Source organism: Corythoichthys intestinalis, chromosome 21 (assembly GCF_030265065.1).
Source record: "Corythoichthys intestinalis isolate RoL2023-P3 chromosome 21, ASM3026506v1, whole genome shotgun sequence".
Taxonomy (NCBI): Eukaryota; Metazoa; Chordata; class Actinopteri; order Syngnathiformes; family Syngnathidae; genus Corythoichthys; species Corythoichthys intestinalis.
In genome coordinates this window covers 10,513,082-10,535,952 of record NC_080415.1, presented here as the reverse complement: position 1 = coordinate 10,535,952, position 22,871 = coordinate 10,513,082, and the positions used below count along the sequence as shown (strand labels likewise).

Genomic DNA, 22,871 nt, shown 5'->3' with positions numbered 1-22,871 from the left:
GGTAGCCAATGAGTTAAATAGGTAAAATGTGCATGAAAGGGTTAAGTGGACAACAAAACGGCTAAACGTATTGACCTCCCTCTGGATTGATTTTTTTTTTTTTAATTATCCCTCAGCACGTACATATTTCGACTAGTGCCAATTCCAGTTTTGTGACTCCGCCCACGAGACGCACTATATATAAACCGAGAGCAGCTACTATTTCTTGCATTGCATGAGCGGCTTTGCTCAAGGTTGAAACCACTTTCATCCGCATAAACGTGACTTGAACAGCGCATCATGCCCGCGGAAAAGCGCTTTGTGTTCTCCGCTCGCATTATTGGAGCTGTGCAGAGGCAGGCACCGAAACTTAAGGTGAGTGCAAGGCTCCAAAAGTGAAATTGCAGTGCCAACATATCTTTGCAGTGATGGTTTTCCCTTATTTTGCTCGAAAAACTCACTTTAATCTTGTTTTAGGTAGTCTGAAATGTGCCCCCCCCCCTCCCCCCCGTGTAGTTCTTATTTATAATCTATCTGATCTCTAATTGATGTGACAATTGATGTCAAATAAATGGATTTGCAATCTCGTTAATTCCATGAAATATTTATTAATTTATTTTGGCCGCTTTACAGATGTTCATGATATCAGTGCTTTGGTCAGATGAGAATGAAGTGATTGTCTATAGGTCTTTTGAAGATTTCAAGAACTTTCACGTGAGTTTTCTTTCCCTTTTGTGTAATAGTTTTAAAATGACGCCTCTCACTCTTACAAAATAAAGATTAAAAATGTTATTTCCCCTCTAAACAGAGGCAGCTGAAAAAGAAGTTTCCTCTCTTCAACTCAAATAACAGCAGAGTGATTCCCAAATTTAAAGGTAAGATCATTTTTAGCTACTTTTGTAAGAATAAAGAAAAACAGGGATGGGATTGGACTAGTTTATGGTACAAACAGACTGAAAAGGTTGGTTGGGTAAACAAAAGATTCGCTCTCATTCATGAGTATTAGGTTACAAATTAGGCATTACATATGTTTTGTTCTGTTCACGGAACATAATACAATGCAGTGCAGTGCTGTGTAGTGTAGCGTTATGAAGCAGTTTTTCAAATAATAGTTACCGATGAATAATCATGATATTTCGTCAGGTGTGGGTTGAGTAGCCAAAAATATTACTCAAGTAAGAGTCATAAGCGGATTTTAAGGGGGGCCCAGGGGGCCCAGGGCCGTCCTGGTGGCCTAAAAGTGTCATTGCATGAAATTGACTTTCCTATACATATATATATATATATATATATATATATATATATATATATATATATATATATATATATATATATATAACTATATATATATATATATATATATATATATATATATATAACTATATATATATATATATATATATATATATATATATATATATATATATATATATATATATATATATATATATATATATATATATATATAACTATATATATATATATATATATATATATATATAACTGGCCCCCCCTGGGCCCCCCTTAAAATCCGCTTATGACTCTTACTGCAACACAAATGAATGAAATGAACAAAAACATATTTTAATAATGGGTCAAATTTTTTTTTTTGAACAGATCTTGTGACTAGCACCTTAGACAGTCATTTGCTTTGCATATAATTTTCAAAAAAAAAAATAAAATAAAAATAGGGGAGGGCATTTAATTTTTCAAATAATTTCTTGTTTTGAGTGAAAATATTTTTCTTTGATTGAAGCAACTTTATTTTGGATTGAATGATTTAGACACAAATTTCCTACCCATAATATGGCCCAAACACAAAAAGAATTGCTTCAATCAAAGAAAACCTTTTCAATGAAAAATTAAGTGTTCAAATGCAGATTTTTCAATCTCAAATATTTTTTCGGATCCAAAAATGTTTTTAATGATTGAAATTTTTCTTTTTTTGATCGAAGTGATTTTTCTTTTTGAAAATTTATATTTTTTGAAGCAACTTCTTTTTTTGATTGAATAATAATTCAATCAAAGAAAAATAGCTTTCACAAGCATTTTTTTTAGTTCAAAATTAATTTTTCCATCCAAACACATTTTTTGGGGATTGAAGCGACTTTTTTTGATTGAAGCAACTTTTTTTTTTTGATTGAATAATAAAGACATAAATCTACCTCCATATGGCTCCACCCAGGGGATACAATTTTTGACTGGGGTAACTAAATTGGCACGACACCAGCGCGCGTACCATATTCAATAGTTGACGATCTTGACGAGAAGTATTCCCTAAGCACCCTGGTTTAGAATTCCCCTCAAGAATGATGGGAAACGAAAAACGCTCATTGTCATCTTATTATTATAAATATTCTTGTATTTGTATTTATTGCTGACGCTGCTTTTTGAGGTCATCAACATGTTGTGCCCCTCGTGCCCCAAAAGTCAAACTCCGCCTATGAGAGTTGCGTTACTTAAAATAACAATACCCAAGTAAAAGTAGTCATCCAAAATGTACTCAAGTACAAGTAAAAAAGCATTTGGTAAGAATACTCAAGTAATGAGTAATATTGTGAGTGACTGCTTCTGACTTTTGATTTTATTTTTTTAAACATTTTTTTTTCTATATGAACTGTTATTATTGTACTTTGAATAAGAAGACTATAACCTATTACATAACCACATTAAGCCAAAAAAAAAATATATATATATATATAATAAAAAACTGAAATGAAGCCTTATTCATCAAATGAGTCTGAGTGCCCTCTAGTGGAGAAAACATTTCCTATTATGAATGTAAAAGGATCATATCTCCAGTTTTCTGTGATCAATCGGTGCCAAATAAAAACTGGGAAAGCGTGTTAGGTAGGACTTCTGGAGCCGTCCCTTAAGAGGGGGGGTTCTATCATGTGCCAGCATATTGCATCTTACATCACATGTGCCAGCACACTGCATCACACTCATGCATCACAAAGCTTCCATCACAAAGACTTTGTGCTCCTCATTGTGTCACAAAGAACAACTGAGAACAGTATATAAGCCACGAACACATAGCATTCATTGTCAAGTCGTCGCGTCAGCGATTTAGCATACTCTTGCATGTCAACTGTCTATTACCGCTTGACCTGATTGTTTTCTTTGCCTGTCAACATCAATGAAATTCTGTGTCTGCGAGACGTAACTGGTTCCTCCGTCCCGTACTCGATAGAGAGGTTAAAACTCTAGCACTCTATTCAAATACTTATTTTTTACGGTGTTTTAGGGACGCCTCGTGATTAAGCAGGCCGGGGTGATCATGTGCTGCATTCGAGGAAGGTGGGAAGTCAGGTTTTTCCAACCTCCGACCAGGAAAAATGTTAAGGCAGTGCCGCCATTTTTCCTCCACTATTAGATCGCTTCCGAGAAGGCAGGTTTTCTGGAGATCAAAATGTCTTTTAATGGCCAAAATAAAAATCCACTTGTCTCGAACAACCATTTTTGTTATTTACATTCACTTGGAACACTTTGACGTCGCAACTGGTACCATCCGAGTGGGATAAGTCCAATTTTCCACATTCCTCGAATGCAGCAATAGAACGGCAAGCTTGAGACTGATTGGTATGATGCAGATTATTGTTGAGACATCTCATTGGTGTAACTCAGGGGTCCCCAAACTTTTTCCTGTGAGGGCCACATAACTTTTCCCTTCTCTGATGAGGGGCTGGAGTCAGTTTGTAACAGAAAAAGTGTGACGATTGCAGGAGTGCCTAAATGTAAAAATTTGTTTCTCAGAAAGCCACAATCAAATAACCCTTTCTGGATTCTTCACAGAACAAAAGTAAATAAAATAAAAATAATAATATAATTTAATATTATATAATATAATATAATTAGGGCTGTCAAAATTATCATGTTATCGTGTTTAATTAATCACGTTAAATTTTTTTGACACATTTAACGCACATGCCCCGCTCAAACAGATTAAAATGACAGCACAGCGTAATGTCCACTTCTTACTTGTGTAATGTCCACTTCTAACATGTGTTTTTTGGTGTTTCGTTGCCCTCTGCTGGCGCTTGGGTTAGACTGATTTTATGGGTTTCAGCACCCATGAGCATTGTGTAATTATTGACATCAACAATGGTGAGCTACTACCGGTAGTTTATTTTTTGATTGAAAATTTTACAAATTTTATTAAAACGAAAACATTAAGAGGGGTTTTAATATAAAATTTCTATAACTTGTACTAACATTTATCTTTTAAGAACTACAAGTCTTTCTATCCATTTAACAGAATGTTAATAATGTTAATGCCATCTTGTGGATTTATTGTTATAATAAACAAATACAGTGCTTATGTACCGTATGTTGAATGTATATATCCGTCTTGTGTCTTATCTTTCCATTCCAACAATAATTTACAGAAAAATAGGGCATATTTTATAAATGGTTTAAATTGCGATTAATTACGAATGTGGAGGCAGGCCGTATCTGGCCCGCGGGCCATAGTTTGGGGGCCTCTGGTATAACTGGTAGCGCCACTGTTGGCATCTATGTCCAAAAAAAAAGTTAAAAACTAGTTTGCAGAATAAAGAGGAAAAATTTAGCGACTAGTGTAGCACAAAGTAACGGAGTAAAAGTAGTGTTTCTTCTTCACAAATCTACTCAAGTAAAAGTAAAAAGTATGGCTTGGCATGGATAAATTATCCATAAATCAATTTGTCCACTTATCCTCAGTACTGTATTGGGTCTTTGGGGGTGCTGGCGCCTATCCTCGCCAATTTTGGGTGAAAGGTGACCCTGAAGTGGTTGCCAGCCAATCGCAGAGCACGGATAAAACCGAAACAAGCTTTCGCACACACAAGATTTATAGTGTTCAATTAAATGCATGCTTTTGGAATGTGGCAGGAAATCAGAGCATTCAGGAAATACCCACAGAGGCACGGGACAACATTCAAATTCCACAAGGTTGAGCCTTAAATTGAACCCCTTTTTAGCAGAGTTGTGTAGCGAACATGCTCACTCGTCATCACCGTGCCGCCTTATTCAAGAAATTGCGTAAAAGTGGGTGTTAAACATCCATGTCTTGCATGCACTAAATGCTAAACAGAACAGATTTAAATTTCACGTTAGTTCTGCAGCAATAGATTATTTTAGTAGTCGATTAATCGATAAACTAGTTAGTTCAAATAATTGAGAAATCGGATAAGGAACATAAACATTTAAATACCTGAGCTGAGCTTCAAACGGTAAAAAATAAATAAATGAGGACCTAAGTACGACAAAAGAACATTTGGCTAACTTACATAACAAAAGTCCGCTAGCTTAAATGCTATAACATAGACCTCATAATACTTGACATGACACGGGAAATGGGGCTGATCCGTAAGGGAACTATTTTCAAAAACTTCAGAAACAAATATTTTCCAAACCAAACTTGCTACCGACATAAAACCAAAACAGGCATCTACCTTAGCTATATATGAGTCTCCATGAGCAGCGGCATTAAAAAATTCAAAGTTGTTCCCTAATAAAATCCAGATTAAGTATTTTTCCCAGGTTCCTACTGGGAGCTCAAGGCTGGCGTAGTGGCCAGCATTGTTGGCATGGCTGTCAAAGCTGACTGAGTTGAAACACAGACAAAGAGCTTTTTCCGTTAAAAATTCTTGTGGATAAATTCTTAAAATCCCCAATTTTTTTATGATATGGTCGTAAAACAGTCTCGATTCTTGGTTGAAAGCAAAATAAAACGTGCAGTTAGCGTTTATTTGACGTAAATATGTCATAAGTACAATCCTATTCTGTTAGTGAATGTAGCTAGCAGCCACCTGATGTAAAAAGCTTTTCTGGTGAAAGTTCTTGTGAATAAATGCTTAAATCCCAGAATTCTTTATATAGACGTAAAAAAGTCTCAATTCTTGGTTAAAAACAATAACAAAAAACATGCAGTTAGCGTTTATTTTACGTAAATATGTCGAAGTACAATGCTATTCTGTTAGTGAATGTAGTTAGCAGCCGCCTGATGTAAAGAGCTTTTTCTGTGAAATTTCTTGTGAATAAATGCTTAAATCCCTGAATTCTTTATAGATGTGGACGTAAAAGAATCTCGATTCTTGGTTAAAAGCGAAAAAAAAAACGGGCAGTTTGAATTTGCTTTACGTAACTATGTCGAAGAATTATGCTAGGCTGTTAGCTCTTTGTTATGATAAGGGGGGTGCCACATTGGCTTTTTAGGTTGAAAATTCTTGTGAATAAATGCTTAAATCACTGAATTCTTTATAAATATGGACGTAAAACAGTCTCGATTCTTGGTTAAAAGCAAAAAAACAGGCAGATAGCAGTTATTTTACATAAATATTGCGAGGTATACAGCTGGTAAATTCTCCCATTGATTTTTTTCATAACATTTGAAAATGCATGCATGGTACGAAAAACATAATAATTACCTTGAATCCTCGAACAAATCACTCCTGAGACAATCCTTGTTAGCATGCGGTCCTAAATTCGGCTTTGTGCTCAAATGCATGTGGAGCGCAGTGAATAAAGGAGCTTTCAAGTCAAGTTTTTTTTTTTAAGTCTATGGCTATAACTTTTTTTTTTTTTTTTGATACAATGCTCTTAACAAATGGTTGAAACACATATTTCCGCAAAAAACGGCTAAATATAGCTATAAACTAAATTACGAATGCATTACAAAAACATTAACTCAAACAAAAACTTAGCTTATGTTGGTCTTAACAGGGAGCAAGTGGATTCAGCCATGTGAAATGAGTTATATCATATTTAGTGTTGCCACTCGAGGGCAGTATATCCATCTAAATTAATAAAACTTAATGCAAACACTTTCAAAACAACGGCAGTTTGATGAAAAGAATACTCGAGGCAGCTAAATTTAATTGGAATCTTTTTTCCAATCAAATTACTCGGCCTAATCGATTAATAATTGCAGCATTATTTCATATTCAGGCGATTTAATTGATCTTCAATTTTTAGATTCCAGGTCCAAAAGCTCAACAAACAATAGGAATTAAAACGTCCATCTTCATAACTAATTCCTTCTCCTCAGGGGAGACTCAAGCAAATGGCCTCCAGCAAAGCAAATCCAAGCGATACGTCCAACGAATGAAGGGCTTGGAGAGCTACTGCAACAAACTGCTCATGTGTGACCAAATGGTGACCCAGAGTTCAGAGGTCACCCAGTTTTTCACACCGCGCGACCACGACACGGAGCAAGATTTCACCAAGAACAGGTAAATTTTCCGTAATTATTTTTCAGCGTCGATGGTGAGACAAACTGACGGGTTGGTGTGTGTCAGCATCATGATCCTGCTGTCAGATGATAACTCGGGCGGAGGTGGGAGCGGAGGGATCAGTGGTGAAGGAGGAGGCTCCATAACCCACCCATTTGTCACCGAGACATACCGCTGCGTGGCCGCCTATGAGACCAAAGACACAAACAATCGCCCTTTTAAAGTGGCCATGGATGAAACATTGGACGTCCTGATTAAAGAGCCTTCTGGTTAGTGTACTACTTATTTATTAATTAGGATTCACTGCAATTGTACAAATCTTTTTTTTAAATAGAATTTATTTCGAACATGCAGTAAAAAAAACATACTGTAAAATAAACCACACTAAATTATTACCGTATTTTCCACATTATAATGCCCACCTAAAAGCAACCATTTTTCTCAAAAGCTGACAGTGCGCCTTATAATCCGATGCACCTTATACTGTATATGGATTAATACTGGTGTAGGAGACAGGTACTTTTTCTCGTAGGCATCGTCTTACTGTTTGCATTATTCTAACACACTTAATATAATCAATCAGGGAATAGTATCGTTTCTCGTAATAACTGTTTGACTGTTTGTATTACTCTAACACACCAAATATCAAATAAATAGCACTTATACCATAGTTTAAGGAAAACAAGCAGAATATAGGGTGTAAGAGATAAACAACACCTTCTTATCACCGAAGCCCAACGAGTGCGTCATGCAGCTGACTGAGCAAGAGTAACGCTGACAAGCCTACGTCTGCAAATAGTTTTCCAGACAGTCCAGAACAAATGGCGGTAAGCCCTGCCCCAACACAAGGAAAACAAATGCCCGATATCTAACTGATAACACGACGGACAAGACTCCAAGAGCCCCTTTGATGCTGAGGTGGATCTTTTACATCTATTCAAAAGCAAGATAATTTGCCGGAAGATGTAAAATGATATCTGTCATAAGCATTTGTCAATGCTGATGGCAGTGTCATGTCATAAATATGGTCTTATGACAGTCTTTTGGCACCACTGTCAAATACAGTGTTACCAAATACCATAACTAGTAATGGTGTAACGGTACATGTATTTGTATTGAACCGTTTCGGTACGTGGTGCTTGGTTCGGAACGGAGGCGTACCGACGAGTTTCTGACTTAATGTAACATTTACTTTTTGAGGCTGTGAGTCGATCGGGTTACAGTTTCTTTGTGTAGATTATATTTACTCCGTCTTCTCTACTATAATGAGGACCAACACGGTAGGACAGTATAACCCAGAAACGTCAACGGCGTGACAACGTGGCCGCCGCGAGAACACAGTGAAACGCGGGCGTTAAAGTCAATCAGCCAATGCACACCAGTCGCAGTGCGACCGCTTGTTAGAGGCGTCTCAGAAGCGGCTCAACATGACGCACGCGAAAAGAACGGCAGAGTTTATTATTTGACGCAAGACACGACCCTCCTGCATCAATACTACTACCGGTAGGTAGGATCGGGCAGACCGGAAGTCACTCGTGTAAAAATACGGTGGATCCGGTCGATTTTCAAACTAATATGCAATCGTAACCCACTTTTTGAGTCCATCAGATCTCTTGAGTGGTAGATCGGGGCACAGTTGACTTGTCTTTGTTGATTTACTGCTGTCTTCTCTGCTTTAAATTGGGGCACAGTTGACTTGTCTTTGTTGATTTACTGCTGTCTTCTCTGCTATAACAATAACCAAGACGGCCCCGTGTTCAATACGAAACCCTCCTACCACAACAAAACAAGTAGGAACTGATATTCACATAGGAACTAAAGTTATACAACATAAAATATACAATATAAATGAATACTACATCACATTTGTAAAATGTAAACACATAATAAAATAAATAATGGCCCATTTAAATAAAATAAATAAAATGAGCTAAAACACCTGTAATTAAATAATAATAATACACAGATCCTGCTTACACAATTAAATTCATTAATTTCTGTGTGGCGCTTTATCTTTAGAAAATCCACCAATAAAGCTTTTGAAAACCGTTCATCAGAAAAAAAAAAAGATTCATTGAGGCATTTCATTTTTAAAATACATGTTAAAATCATTGTCGTTGGGATTGCTTTTCTCTTTAGCACAGGACTTCTTTTTTCTTCTTTCTGTCAGAAAGAAAGCTGACCAATACACGGGGTCTGAAAGGAAAATTGTTGTTGGTATATCTTTAATTACCCGCTACTTTTTGAGCAGAATTATAGCTTTGTATAGGCTAATGTTCCTATTGTTGAAAGCACAAAGGTGTGTAATAAACAACTAGCACATTTATATTTTGCATTTTGTTTTCTTACTGTACCGAAAATGAACCGAACCGTGACCTCAAAACCGAGGTACGTACCGAACCGAGATTTTTGTGTACCGTTACACCCCTAATAACTAGCAATTAATGAAACAACTGGAACACTAAGTGAAGAAATAGCTAGCACAGAACTTGAATTTTGATTGGTATTTACACTTGTGTCGCTGCGATGCATGCTAGGAGGCATGTTAGACAACAACAGTTAACAGCAGTTGGCAGCAGAGGTTGACTGTCTCCCTCAAGGGAGCAGTGATGGCCAAATGAAGCTTGTTGAACCAATGAAGCTTTGAGGGTTCATTTGGTCTTATGACAGTCTTATGATGCCGCTGTCAAATAAAGTGTTACTAGTTAATATCTTTTGGTGTAAATATCCCATAATACAGTGAGGACAGCTGCGGCTCATAGTCCAGGCGGCCTATCTATGAACAAATGCAGTTTTTATGTCAAATTTGGTGGGTGGCGGCTTATAGTCAGGTGCGCCTTATAATACGGAAATTATGGTATTAGAATCGATTTTTTTGTTTTTTTTTAATTTTGAAAATAAATTTTAAAAGGTTCATGCGGATAGTTGTCCTATTTTGAATTACAGCAACTACATAAAAAGACACAATTTAAAAATACTTTTAGGACAAGTTATAAAACTTGACTCATCCGAAAGTTGATCCAGTTTTTCTTCTCAGACAAAAATGTGTGGCCTTAATGCAATAACTACTACCTGCCCGATCATCATTTCTGATATCATTTTCCTCTCCGTTTCAGGTTGGTGGTTGGTGGAGAATGAGGAGAAGCATATTGCCTGGTTTCCTGCTACTTATCTGGAAAAAGAGGAAAATGATAACAGTGGATTCCAGACGGAAGGTGTGGCATTTGTCTGCTTATTTCTTTAACTTCAGTTCTGTGTCACGAAGTAAATGTTTCGCAACTCTTTGTCATACTAAAAGGCTTTGACAATCAAACAAAAGATGCTTTTAGGGCAGGGACAGGTAACTAATTTTACACTACGGCCACAAAAGAAAGTGGTGATCTCTCCAGCTTGGTGAGAGCCACGCCAATGTGCCAACTTCAATTTCAGATTCATTTAATGTATTTAGATGCTGGCTGCCATATAAAAGGACACATTTCATATTTTATTTATTTTGACTTCATAGTCAATGTGGTCACGCTAAGAAAAAACATACTCAAGTAAAAGTACAAAAATACTTTCTCTAAAGTTTGCAACTAAAACTCTCCCGATGCAAAAATGTGATATACAGTATGTACATATATAAATATATTTTATATATATGGTGGAAAACACTCAGGTGACTTGATGTTCCGCTCTGAGACCCCCAATTTGGCCAACTTTCAAAAATGTCCGCTATGCATGTGTGACACATCATTCGAAAGCTTAAAATCTCCATTTTCTGGGGGGAGAAAAATTTTGAACAGGAGGGCATTTAATAAAAAAATTAACAGCGAAACCCTATCTGGAGGGGAGAGCACAAAAGAGCAGAATTAAAGACGCATGAAAGTGATATTATCGCGTACTTACCTTGTTTTGATCGAGTGTCAAGACACAGCTGTGAATGGCCACAGCTGGATTTTGGGGGGATTTTATGGGTGAAACATGGTAATAAAACAAGGGTTGCGATGCAGAAATCGCAGACATCAAGGAGTGGTCGAGATTTTCTTTTTCATATACAGTGGGGCAAATAAGTATTTAGTCAACCACTAATTGTGCAAGTTCTCCCACTTGAAAATATTAGAGAGGCCTGTAATTGTCAACATGGTTAAACTTCAACAATGAGACACAGAATGTGGGAAAAAAACTCAGAAAATCTTGTTGTTTGATTTTTAAATAATTTATTTGCAAATCATGGTGGAAAATAAGTATTTGATTAATATCAAAAGTTCATCTCAATACTTTGTTATGTACCCTTTGTTGGCAATAACGGAGGCCAAACGTTTTCTGTAACTCTTCACAAGCTTTTCACACACTGTTGCTAGTATTTTCGCCCATTCCTCCATGCAGATCTCCTCTAGAGCAGTGATGTTTTGGGGCTGTCGTTGGGCAACACGGACTTTCAACTCCCTCCGCAGATTTTCTATGGGGTTGAGACCTGGAGACTGGCTAGACCACTCCAGGACCTTGAAATGCTTCTTACGAAGGCACTCCTTTGTTGCCCTGGCTGTGTGTTTGGGATCATTGTCATGCTGAAAGACCCAGTCACGTCTCATCTTCAATACCCTTGCTGATGGAAGGAGATTTTCACTCAAAATCTTTCCATACATGGCCCCATTCATTATTTCCTTGACACAGATCAGTCATCCTGGTCCCTTTGCAGAAAAACAGCCCCAAAACATGATGTTTCCACCCCCATGCTTCACAGTGGGTATGGTGCAATTCAGTTTTCTTTGTCCTCCAAACAAGAGAACCTGTGTTTCTACCAAAAAGTTTTATGTTGGTTTCATCTGACCATAACACATTCTCCCAGTCCTCTTCTGCATCATCCAAATGTTCTCTAGCGAACCGCAGACGGGCCTGGACGTGTACTTTTTTCAGCAGGGGGACACGTCTGGCAGTGCAGGATTTGAGTCCCTGGCGGCACATTGTGTTACTGATAGAAGCCTCTGTTAACTGTGGTCCCAGCTCTCTGTAGGTCATTCACTAGGTCCCCCGTGTGGTTCTGGGATTTTTGCTGCCCGTTCTTGTTATCATTTTGACGCCGCGGGGTGAGGAGGGAGTTGAAAGTCCGTGTTGCCCAACGACAGCCCCAAAACATCACTGCTCTAGAGGAGATCTGCATGAAGGAATGGGCCAAAATCCCAGCAACAGTGTGTGAAAAGCTTGTGAAGAGTTACAGAAAACGTTTGGCCTCCGTTATTGCCAACAAAGGGTACATAATAAAGTATTGAGATGAACTTTTGGTATAGAGCAAATACTTATTTTCCACCATGATTTGTGAATAAATTCTTTAAAAATCAAACAATGTGATTTTCTGTTTTTTTCCACATTCTGTCTCTCATGGTTGAGTTTTACCCATGTTGACAATTACAGGCCTCTCTAATATTTTCAAGTGGGAGAACTTGCACCATCAGTGGTTGACTAAATACTTATTTGCCCCACTGTATTTAACCTTTTAAACGTTTTTTTTTTTTTTTTTTTCAATGTTTAGATCGATTAATTATCATCTAACATATCGGAGAAAATGCGACAGTAACAAAAAAAAAAAAAATACAATTCAGCAATTGTTATGAGGTAGATATCCGTGACTTTTTACAGACACCATTTTTTTCATTGTGATCTAATTTGTTTAGAAGTTTGAATAATTTTTTAAAGTCTTTTTTTTTTTTTTTTTAAACTTGACATCAATTAATGGGTCTAAGATAAAAATGACAGACTTTGAATAATAAATACAATTAATTACCTTTGTTTTTATGGCTGAGTTGAAACAAAAGCGGTTGCGCGACGTCTGTAAACGGGGGTTTCCTGGGTAAAACGGACAAATTAAAAATATATCGGGGGCTTAATGGGCCATGAATGTGATATGGCAGCCTATATGTAGAGATATTGTTCTATCAAACACACACACTTCTTTTGGCTAAAAATAGAGCAGTTTATTTTAACAAAGGGTGCTTTTTCAATCTTGTCTGTGTTTTCCGCCATATACAGTACATACTAGGGGTGCAACGGTTCAGTTAGCCCATGGTTCGGTTTGAACCTCGGTTTTTGTGATCACTTTTTTTTTTTTATTTTTTTTTTTAAACTGCCTATATTTTGCTTTTAAGAAAATGAAATAAACACTTAAAATGTAAACATTTTCGACTGTTAAAATGCCTCTTAGCTCTTTGGCTAGTGTAGTGACTGACTACTGAAATACACACACAGTAGTAAAATAGTTACTTGGCAAAGTAACTGGTGGTACCTTTCATGTTTTTTTTTTTTTTTTTCATTTTTTCCAAAAAAAAATGGAAACAATAAACAAAAACATAGTCACCTTTGCTATGTTTGGAGGTCATTTAATGTTGTGAATCAACCATTAAAGTTGATAAAATTGCTCCCGTTTTTGAATTAGTTCCCTTCTGTCTCCTTTCGACATGTGAAAATTTTAAAACTGTTTCATCCTTTAAAGATAGACTCAAGTCAAGATTTTGCCGATTTAGGAGTGTTTAAGATAAAAAGTTACTTAGGTTCGCTAGGAAGGTTCACTACAAAAGAGCCTTTCTGAGAAGTTTACTGCTCTAAAATGGCGGCTGTTTACTAACGCTACCGAGTCTGTCATTTCGTATGTGGTTCTACATGCATGAGCTATGGCTGCAGTCAGGAAATATTGGAGCCACCTAGCCTAGCATCGCGTTTGCTACAGCGTCACAACAAACATTCTTCCCTCTCCGTGTCTCTGATTTTTCACTAACACACATTGTCTCATTGCCGAAACGTTATAGTGGACCGTCACAGTTAGGTAGTAGCACTCTGTAGCACGGGACGTTCAACTGTCAGTGGTTAGGGCGAAACTATGTGCTTTAGCGAAATCATCTTCGATGGCTTTGCGTGCCATTTAATAAATGTCGGGGATTACGTTGTTGGAGAAATATGTCTGCGAGGGAACAATGTAATGCGGGTCAAGCGTTGCAAATAAATTGACGAAGTCCGCCGTGTGTTTTCACTGGTGTCATCTTCAGGGTTGTCCTGCTCTGAGAAAGTTGGGGGGACCGGAGTCATCTTTTAAGTGTTGCCATTAGCATAGGGAACAAGCGCTGAGCAATGCTTGCAAATTGTTCAAAATTTTTTTTTTTCAATATTTTCTCTCCCTCCGCATTGTAGTCCACGGGGAAACCGAAATGTTGCCACACCGCAGAATTGAAAGAAGCTGGGGCTTCCTCAAAATTCGGTCTCTCCACTCCTCCGCTCGCCATAGCTTTTTGTTTTCTTCCTTGTTTCACTTTCACTTCGCTCGTAAGCGAGAGAGGGCGTTACTCGGATTCTATTACACAGGTGCTTGACAGCGATCGGACATTTACTTGCGGGGCGGGAATTTCTCCACAGCTGTGCTTCACGTCACACACAGTCACACAGAGCTCGACCAATTCATTCCACAAGCGTTCGGAATAAATTAATCGCAAAACCGAAGAGGCGTGGTTCATAAAGGCGTATTGAACCGTACAGGGCGAACCGTATGGTTCGGCTTTGAACCGCAAACCGTTGCACTGCTAATACTGTACATACATACAGTATATACGGAGATCTGACTCACTATTCAAAGAAAGAACCAGAAAATTGACCACACAGTTGTATTTAAATCTGTACAGGATGGAAAAAGCAAGCAATAAAGTTGACTACTAACAGAAGCTTAACAAGCTCCAAAACTCCAAAACTTAAGCTTAATGGCGGATTGCAAGCAACTATCTGGTGCATACCACCACCTGTTGTACAAGAGTGTGGTGGTTTTTATTAGTCAATATCCTGTTCACCTGCCTAATCTTGTTTGTACTTGTGTTACTGCCTCTAGTGCTCAGTTACAGTATAGTTGCACAAGGCTTATCGATTGCGCCGAGGGCATTAGAATGAGACTGTCAAATCGCAATGAGAAAAAAAGAAAACAAACAAAATTAACGTGTAACGCAGGCGACAATTTGAAAAATTGTGGCGTTTAATAGTAGTAGTAATAAAATAGTAAAGTGTAGTTAAGTAAAACTAAAATGTATCACTTCATATTTATACTCAAGTAACTGACTGTCTCAGGAAATTAGAATATTGTGTATTCTAATTTCCTGAGACAGTCCTGTATATATACACAGGACTGTCTCAAAAAATTAGAATATTGTGTATTCTAATTTTCTGAGACAGTCCAGTATATACACAAAAGTGTACAAACAGTAAGTACAGTAACAAAGTACTTTTACTTCGTTACATTCCACCACTGGTATCGGGCTCCACTCAAATACAGTACATGCTTTAATCTGTTTTCATCACAACTTGGCTGAACCTGTTCTTCTGTGTCTTCACAGGTCCACTCTACTGTGCCGTGCGGAATTACTTCACCAAGAAGCACGATGAGGTGTCTTTGCCGATTGGTTCCGTGGTGGAGGTGCTAAAGATGTCCGATGACGGCTGGTGGCTCACCAGGTAACCAAATCTTTCCTGGAATTACAATGCTTATTGCTTTGCATCTCTCCATAAAAGCATTTCAACGTGTTTTTTTTGTTTTTATAGATTCAAAGGGAAAGTGGGCTACGTCCCTGCTATGTACCTTCAGCCCTACAACAACCCTCGGACAGGACTTTTCAGTTTAAAGAACAAGCTAAATAGATCCTCGCTCAACTTGACAATCAGCGGAGCCCCTCTGGACGCCTCTACTTCTTCAGTCCAACACACCAGGGAAACTCACGCAGGGCAAGGTTCTGGAGTCCAGTCCAGAGCTCGGCCAAGTGGGCTTGGTAATCTGGCTAAAGCCAGATCCATGGAACTTCTGTCAGAGACTCAAAATCAGACTGCTATTCCCGTCTGGGATGAATTCATCCACACCCACGTGGACGGTCACACTCGTAGCATCAGCACAAGCTCAAACGCAGAATCCAGCTTCTTCTCGGTCCGCAGCATGTCTTCACCATCCACAGTAGACGCGTTCCTACCCTCTCTTCAAGAGAGCGTGAACGTGAATAAGCGTAGGAACCAGGAACGCCGGAACTCCAGCGCTAGTTTTTTTAGTGATATAAGTTCTGGAAGTTCTGGGAGCTTCAGCTCCAGAGGCAGCGACATGGGCACGGTTGCTCCATCGGTGCCTCCAAGACCCAAGAAGGAGGAAATTATGAACAGGTGCTCCGCAAATACCCAAAAAGCTGCTCTGGCGACTAAACCCAACCTCCAGATGAGGCCTGAATCAAGAATTCACACTCGTTTGTAGGGATACAGTCCAAATACTTCACAATGGAGTTATGATTGAGATGTTTTACGCTAGCTAGTGCTCATTCATCACATTTTTAAAAATTCTGCATTTAACCTCTTTAGCGCCAATAACACATACGCCTGTACATAAGACGTATTTTACTGCAAAATCATCACCCCATTGATTCTAGAATCACCCGAACAGACAAGAGACGGAAAATATTCATCCAATGACATGATTTTACAATATGTAGATTATGGCAAGTGAAATATGTAGCTTCAATGAAGCACTGGGAAGAGTAAATAGGAGCAACACATTGGTAAATATTGTTGAAGTGGATTGTTGGATCTCAGTAGGTAAAATATTTTCTCATCACTGAATTCATCATTTTTCTTATTATTTGTTATTTTTTTTTTCTATTCACAGAAATTACAGCATCAGTTCATACTGAGATGTTTAGAAATACTATTAGCTGTTATACATTTCACAGGTGTAGAGAATGATCATTGTTGTGACTTCTAACTTTCATCATGTGTTAGGACACTTAAATAAACTTTTTACTTAAGTCAAAATGAGTTTGTTGTCTTTCGTCTGTTCAAAATACAAGAAATACCTCAAAGGTGACTTGGCTTACAAAGAAAAAAATTACATTTTTTTTTTTTTAAATAACATTGGATGCCACTTTACCAGGTTAGTTTGTTTGAAATGTTTATTGTCATCTTCATCGGTATCAATGGCAGTTGCAAAATGTAATATGATTAGCCCGAAGAAAGAAAGAACCAAAGAAAGACAAGGGCAGACGGGAGAAGCATATGCTTATCCAGACCCGTCCCCTTGCAGCCAAGGACGCACAATCAAACATGGTAAAGTTGCATACATCATACTACATGAGCTTTTGTTTTTTTTTCCAAATGAATTTTCTTCCCAAAAGTTATTGATTTGCCATAGCACTTAGCAATGTTGTCGATTAGTGTGAGTTCATTGATTCGGGTGATTGTCAGATTTTCCAGACGTGAAGGTGTTGGCCGGACATGGGCGTTGGTTTGGTGTTGGTCGCATTGTTGAGAAAATTCTGTCCAGTGAACTCCAGCTCCATCGTGTACGGTTGTTACAGTTCAGGCAGCAGGCACATAGACGAGCAGTTAATGATATGTGTTTGCTACAGGGCATATTTTCAGGGCGTGCAATGTTATGGCTATTTACGACCAATTCCCTCGCTTATCGACACTCCTCTCACACTCCCATAACTTTGTCTATGTCACTGACATTCCATCATCCATTTGTTGTGGGAACATTATGTTATGGCTGTGTGTGTGTGGCAGTAGTGTTATGTGTTATTACAACTGGTGTTCAAGTAGCGACTCAAAATGGTTTCTTTATAGGTAATTTAATCTGAACAGTTTTGAAGTTTATCAAGTCATAAAATTTTAATTGCTTGGATTTGATGTAGAGCTCATTTGTGTGTGCTCTGAACGGTGCATTGTGAATGATCCGAATCGCTTTCTTTTGAAGGATCAGAAGAGGATGAAGGTGAACCTTATGTGTGTGTCCACAAATTTCTGAACAGTAGCTAAGACGCGGCAAGATAAGTGCACTGTAGAGCGTTTGAAGAGTCGTCTCATCTCGGCTCATTCTGCCAAATAGCATGTATTTAGTTTTTTCGAGATTCAGAGATTTTTTTATTAATTGGCGTCGAACCATTGCTGCAATTTTACGAGTTCAGCATTTATTTGCTTAGTGAGACTTGTCAGGTCCTTTCCTGAACAAAAGCTATTGGTGTCGTCCGCAAAAAGTACCATTTTTAGAAGTACAGATGCTTTGTATAAGTCATTTATGTAAATGATGAACAGTTTCGGTCCCAGGACAGAGCCTTGGGGCACCCCACATGTGATTTGATGTGTAGCTGATTTACACCCATCAATTGTTACATATTGGGATCGGTTATGTAGGTAACTACGTACCCAATTTAGTACAACACCTCGGATTCCAAATCTCTCTAGTTTGTCCATTCAGATATTGTGGTTAACTGTATCAAAGGCTTTTTTCAGGTCCAGGAAAATTCCCACGGAGTATTGTGTTTGGTCAATAGCATCCGTGATAATTTCTACTGACTCCGCTAGTGCCTGCGCAGTGGAGTGGTTTTTCCTAAACCAATATTGGCTATCATGTAGTAAATCGTGCTTTGTTATGAATTTGTCCAGTCTGTTGTTGAAGAGCTTTTCGAGGATTTTGGATAATTGAGGCAGGATTGAAATGGGTCTATAGTTATTGAACTATGTTATGACTGAGTTATGTTGTGACTGTTTGCACGATAATTTGCGTTGAAAGTGCCACCAATGCCATTTTCGAAGCCAGTTAAGGTGTTACTTCTCTGGCTCCTCTGCAAAAAAAATGTTCTCATTCAGAAGCAGCTGACTGGCATTCCCCTTAATTTGCATCCTCTTTTTCCTGATTGGCTGTGGGTCAGAAATGGGTGGGTGTTGGCAATGCGTATGACGTAAATCGGAAGTTCAGAATTTTTGACGTTAGGGTTAATCTTCGAGTTAGTGGGGGTTTAATTAGTCAACAAATTCCGCGCAATTTGTCATTTTCAGGTCTCCTCAGTGGCTAAGCTAGCGCGAGTCAATGGTCCCATCTTAGCATGTCAATAAAAAACGATATGAACAGAGCTAACTAACATAGTCAAATACATTCAAAATGCACATCATTGTTCCAAATATCTATGCGGCCAAGACAATGTCACACTAGACTGCCGTAATTCATTTTTTTTACAGTGGTATGAAAAAGTATCTGAACATTTTGGAAATTCTCAAATGTCTGAATAAAATCACCATCAAATGTGGTCTGTTTTTTGTCAAAATCACATAGATGTAAAAACTGTGTCTGCTTTAAAGAAAACCACCCAAACATTTATAGATTTTCACATTTTAATGAGGATAGCATGCAAACAATGACAGAAGGGTGAAAAATAAGTACATGAACCATCTGCCTAAGGAGACTTAAAGAGCAATTGAAACTAATTTTTACCATACAATTTAAGTCAGGTGTGTGCCAATCACTGATGAGTGGTTTAAAGCTGCCCTGCCCACTATACAACACCCACCTGGTAAGAATTGTCTTGATGAAAAGCATTTTCTGATGTGCATCATGATTTGCTAAACAGAGCTTTCTGAAGAACAGCGATCAAGGATTGTTGATTTGTATAAAGCTGTGAAAGGATACAAAACCATCTCGAAAGGTCCAGATGTTCATCAATCAACAGTCAGAGAAGTTGTCTACAAATGGAGAAAGTTTGGCACTGTTGCTTCTCTCCCAACTAGTGGCTGTCCACCAAAGATGACGCCAAGAGGTCAGTGCAAAATACTCAGAGAGGTAAAAAAGAACTCTAGCGTGTGTGCTAAAGACCTACAGAAATCACTGGCACTGTCCAATATCTCTGCGCATACATCACCTATACGTAAAACTGTGGCCAAGAATTGTGTTCAAGGGAGGACTCCATGGAGGAAAGCCACTGATGTCCAAAAAAACGTTGCTCGTTTAATGATCGCAAAAGGGCACTTGGACACTTCACGGTCGTTTAGGCAAAATATTTTGTGGACAGATGAAACCAAAGTTGAATTGTTTGGGAGCAACACACAACGTCATGTGTGGTGGAAAAATGGAACAGCTCACCAACATCAACACCTCATCCCGACCGTGAAGGATGGTAGAGGGAGCATCATGATTTGGGGCTGTTTTGCTACCTCAGGGCCTGGACAACTTGCAATCATTAATGGAAGAATGAATTCAAACATTTATCAGGATGTTATGTAGGAAAACCTGAGGCCGTCTGTCAGACAATTGGGGCTAAAAAGAGCATGGATGCTACAACAAGCCAATGATCCAAAACACAGAAGTAAGTCAATTTATGAATGGGATCAGAAGAATAAAATACACGTTCTGGAGTGGCCAAGTCAAAGTCCAGACTTGAACCCCTTTGAAATGCTGTGGCATGACCTAAAGAATCATGCCAGACATCCCAGGAATCTGACTCAACTACAGCAGTTTTGTAGAGAAGAATGAGCCAAGATTAGTCCTGATGAATGTACCAGACTAATCTGCAGCTACAGGAAGCGGCTGGTTGAAATTATTGCTGCCAAAGGAGGGGGGCACAAAATATTCAATGTGATGGTTCACTTAATTATTATCCCCTTCTGTCTTTGTACTATCCTCATTCAAATATGAAAACCTTTAAATGTTTTGGTGGTTTTAGTTAAAGCAGACAGTTTTTTCATCTGTGTGATTTTGACAGGGTTAAGATCACATTTGATAGTGATTTTATGCAGGAATGTGAGAAATTCCAAAAGGTTCAGATACATTTTCATACCACTTTATCTTAGGCATGAAACAGTTCAAAATATTGGAAACTGAGTGCCTTTATAAATGGGAAACTATTGAAATTTGTTTCTATTCAATACTGTCTATCCACATACTAATTATAAACACTATCAGAAGCATTGACCTTCAATTACAACCTACAAGTGTTGCCTTTTTGTTTGTGGTGTTCCTTTGACATGCAGTGCAATTAATATGCATGACACTGGTTTACTGTGAATTAAATCCAAAGAATAAGAAGACATTTTTCTTCAAAAAATGAATGTGAGTGTTGAATGAGCAAAGCATATTTAGAAAGTGACAGATGACAAATCCTGTATTGGCTTGGTGACAGCTTTTAGGGATTCACAACACAAGTGATAATGACTACGAATAGAACTTCAAAGGGGAATGTGGTTTTCTATATTCGACAAGAACATTCCAATTGTTCTATTTGTGTCACAATAGAAGTAAAAGTAGGTTGGGACTGGAAAATTACTACTGAAACTAATGGGACTTCCACAAATGTAGTAAGTATGGAGACGGTTAGAATTTTTTTTATCTTTGAAAAAAAAAAAGAAAAAGAAAAAAAGGATTGCACCTATTTCCATCATAAAACCGTAATTACTTTAAAATTGTCTTCACTCCACTTTCTGAAATTTTAGCAACATTTAACATTTATACTGCTGAGCTGATTTTCACTGCTCACCAATGTGTGAATACCGATTTTCTTTTTTAAAGAGACAAATCACTGAAATAGTAGCACCAGCGCTGTTGATATTTTCATTTCAACACGTTGTCTTTACTCAGGCTTGAGCGATATTTGTTTGAAATATCGTTTGCTAAGCATTAAAACTTTAACATAGCCACAAACGTCTCAAACTTGTCATTGATACACACGGTCCTTATGTCAATGTTACCTATGAGTCACTACAGTGGACACAAGAATGTCATTCAATCCCCTACAAGGCGCTGATTAGCTTTTGCAGTAGCAGTGGGGAAAAACTTAAGAAAACAAAGGAAGGCTGGACTTGTCAAAAGAAAGGAAATAAGATAAGATGGTAGAACGTGCATTTTCAACATCATACAGTGGGGTAAATAAGTATTTAGTCAACCACTAATTGTGCAAGTTCTCCCATTTGAAAATATTAGAGAGGCCTGTGATTGTCAACATGGGTAAACCTCAATCATGAGAGACAAAATGTGAAAAAAAAAAAAAAACAGAAAATCACATTGTTTGATTTTTAAAGAATTAATTTGCAAATCATGGTTGAAAATAAGTATTTGGTCAATACCAAAAGTTCATCTCAATGCTTTGTTATGTACCCTTTGTTGGCAATAACGGAACCCAAACGTTTTCTGTAACTCTTCACAAGCTTTGCACACACTGTTGCTGGTATTTTGGCCCATTCCTCCATGCAGATCTCCTCTAGAGAAGTGATGTTTTGGGGTTGTCGTTGGGCAACACGGACTTCTCACTCAAGAACGGTGAGCAAAAATCCCACAACCACACGGGGGGACCTAGTGAATTACCTACAGAGAGCTGGGACCACAGTAACAAAGGCTACTATCAGTAACACAATGCACCGCCAGGGACTCAAATCCCGGACTGCCAGACGTGTCCCCCTGCTGAGGAAAGTACACGTCCAGGCCCGTCTGCGGTTCGCTAGAAAGCATTTGGATGATCCAGAAGAGGACTGGGAGAATGTGTTATGGTCAGATGAAAAAATAATAGAACATTTTGTTAGAAACACAGGTTCTTGTGTTTGGAGGAAAATGATTACTGAATTACACCATACCCACTGTGAAGTATGGGGGTGGAAACATCATTCTTTGGGGCTGTTTTTCTGCATGGGGACCAGGACGACTGATCTGTGTAAAGGAAAGAATGAATGGGGCCATGTATCGAGAGATTTTGAGTGGAAATCTCCTTCTATCAGCAAGGGCATTGAAGATGAGACGTGGCTGGGTCTTTCAGCATGACAATGATCCCAAACACACAGCCAGGGCAACAAAGGAGTGGCTTCGTAAGAAGCATTTCAAGATCCTGGAGTTTTTAATTACCAAAAACACATCGACACAAGTCATTGACAACAGTCTGT

The 22,871-nt window shown here is 38.2% G+C and overlaps 1 protein-coding gene across 1 annotated transcript; it reads left to right on the top strand.

Moving 5' to 3' along the window:
* The first annotated feature begins 215 nt into the window (after positions 1 to 215).
* LOC130909792 (NADPH oxidase organizer 1-like) lies at positions 216 to 16,866 on the top strand. Its single transcript, XM_057826649.1, has 8 exons — positions 216 to 354; positions 613 to 693; positions 788 to 854; positions 7,010 to 7,193; positions 7,260 to 7,462; positions 10,310 to 10,408; positions 15,539 to 15,656; positions 15,744 to 16,866. The coding sequence occupies exons 1-8, from the start codon at positions 280 to 282 to the stop codon at positions 16,432 to 16,434; spliced, it is 1,518 nt and encodes a 505-aa protein (XP_057682632.1). The 5' UTR covers positions 216 to 279; the 3' UTR covers positions 16,435 to 16,866.
* Positions 16,867 to 22,871: the final 6,005 nt, after the last annotated feature.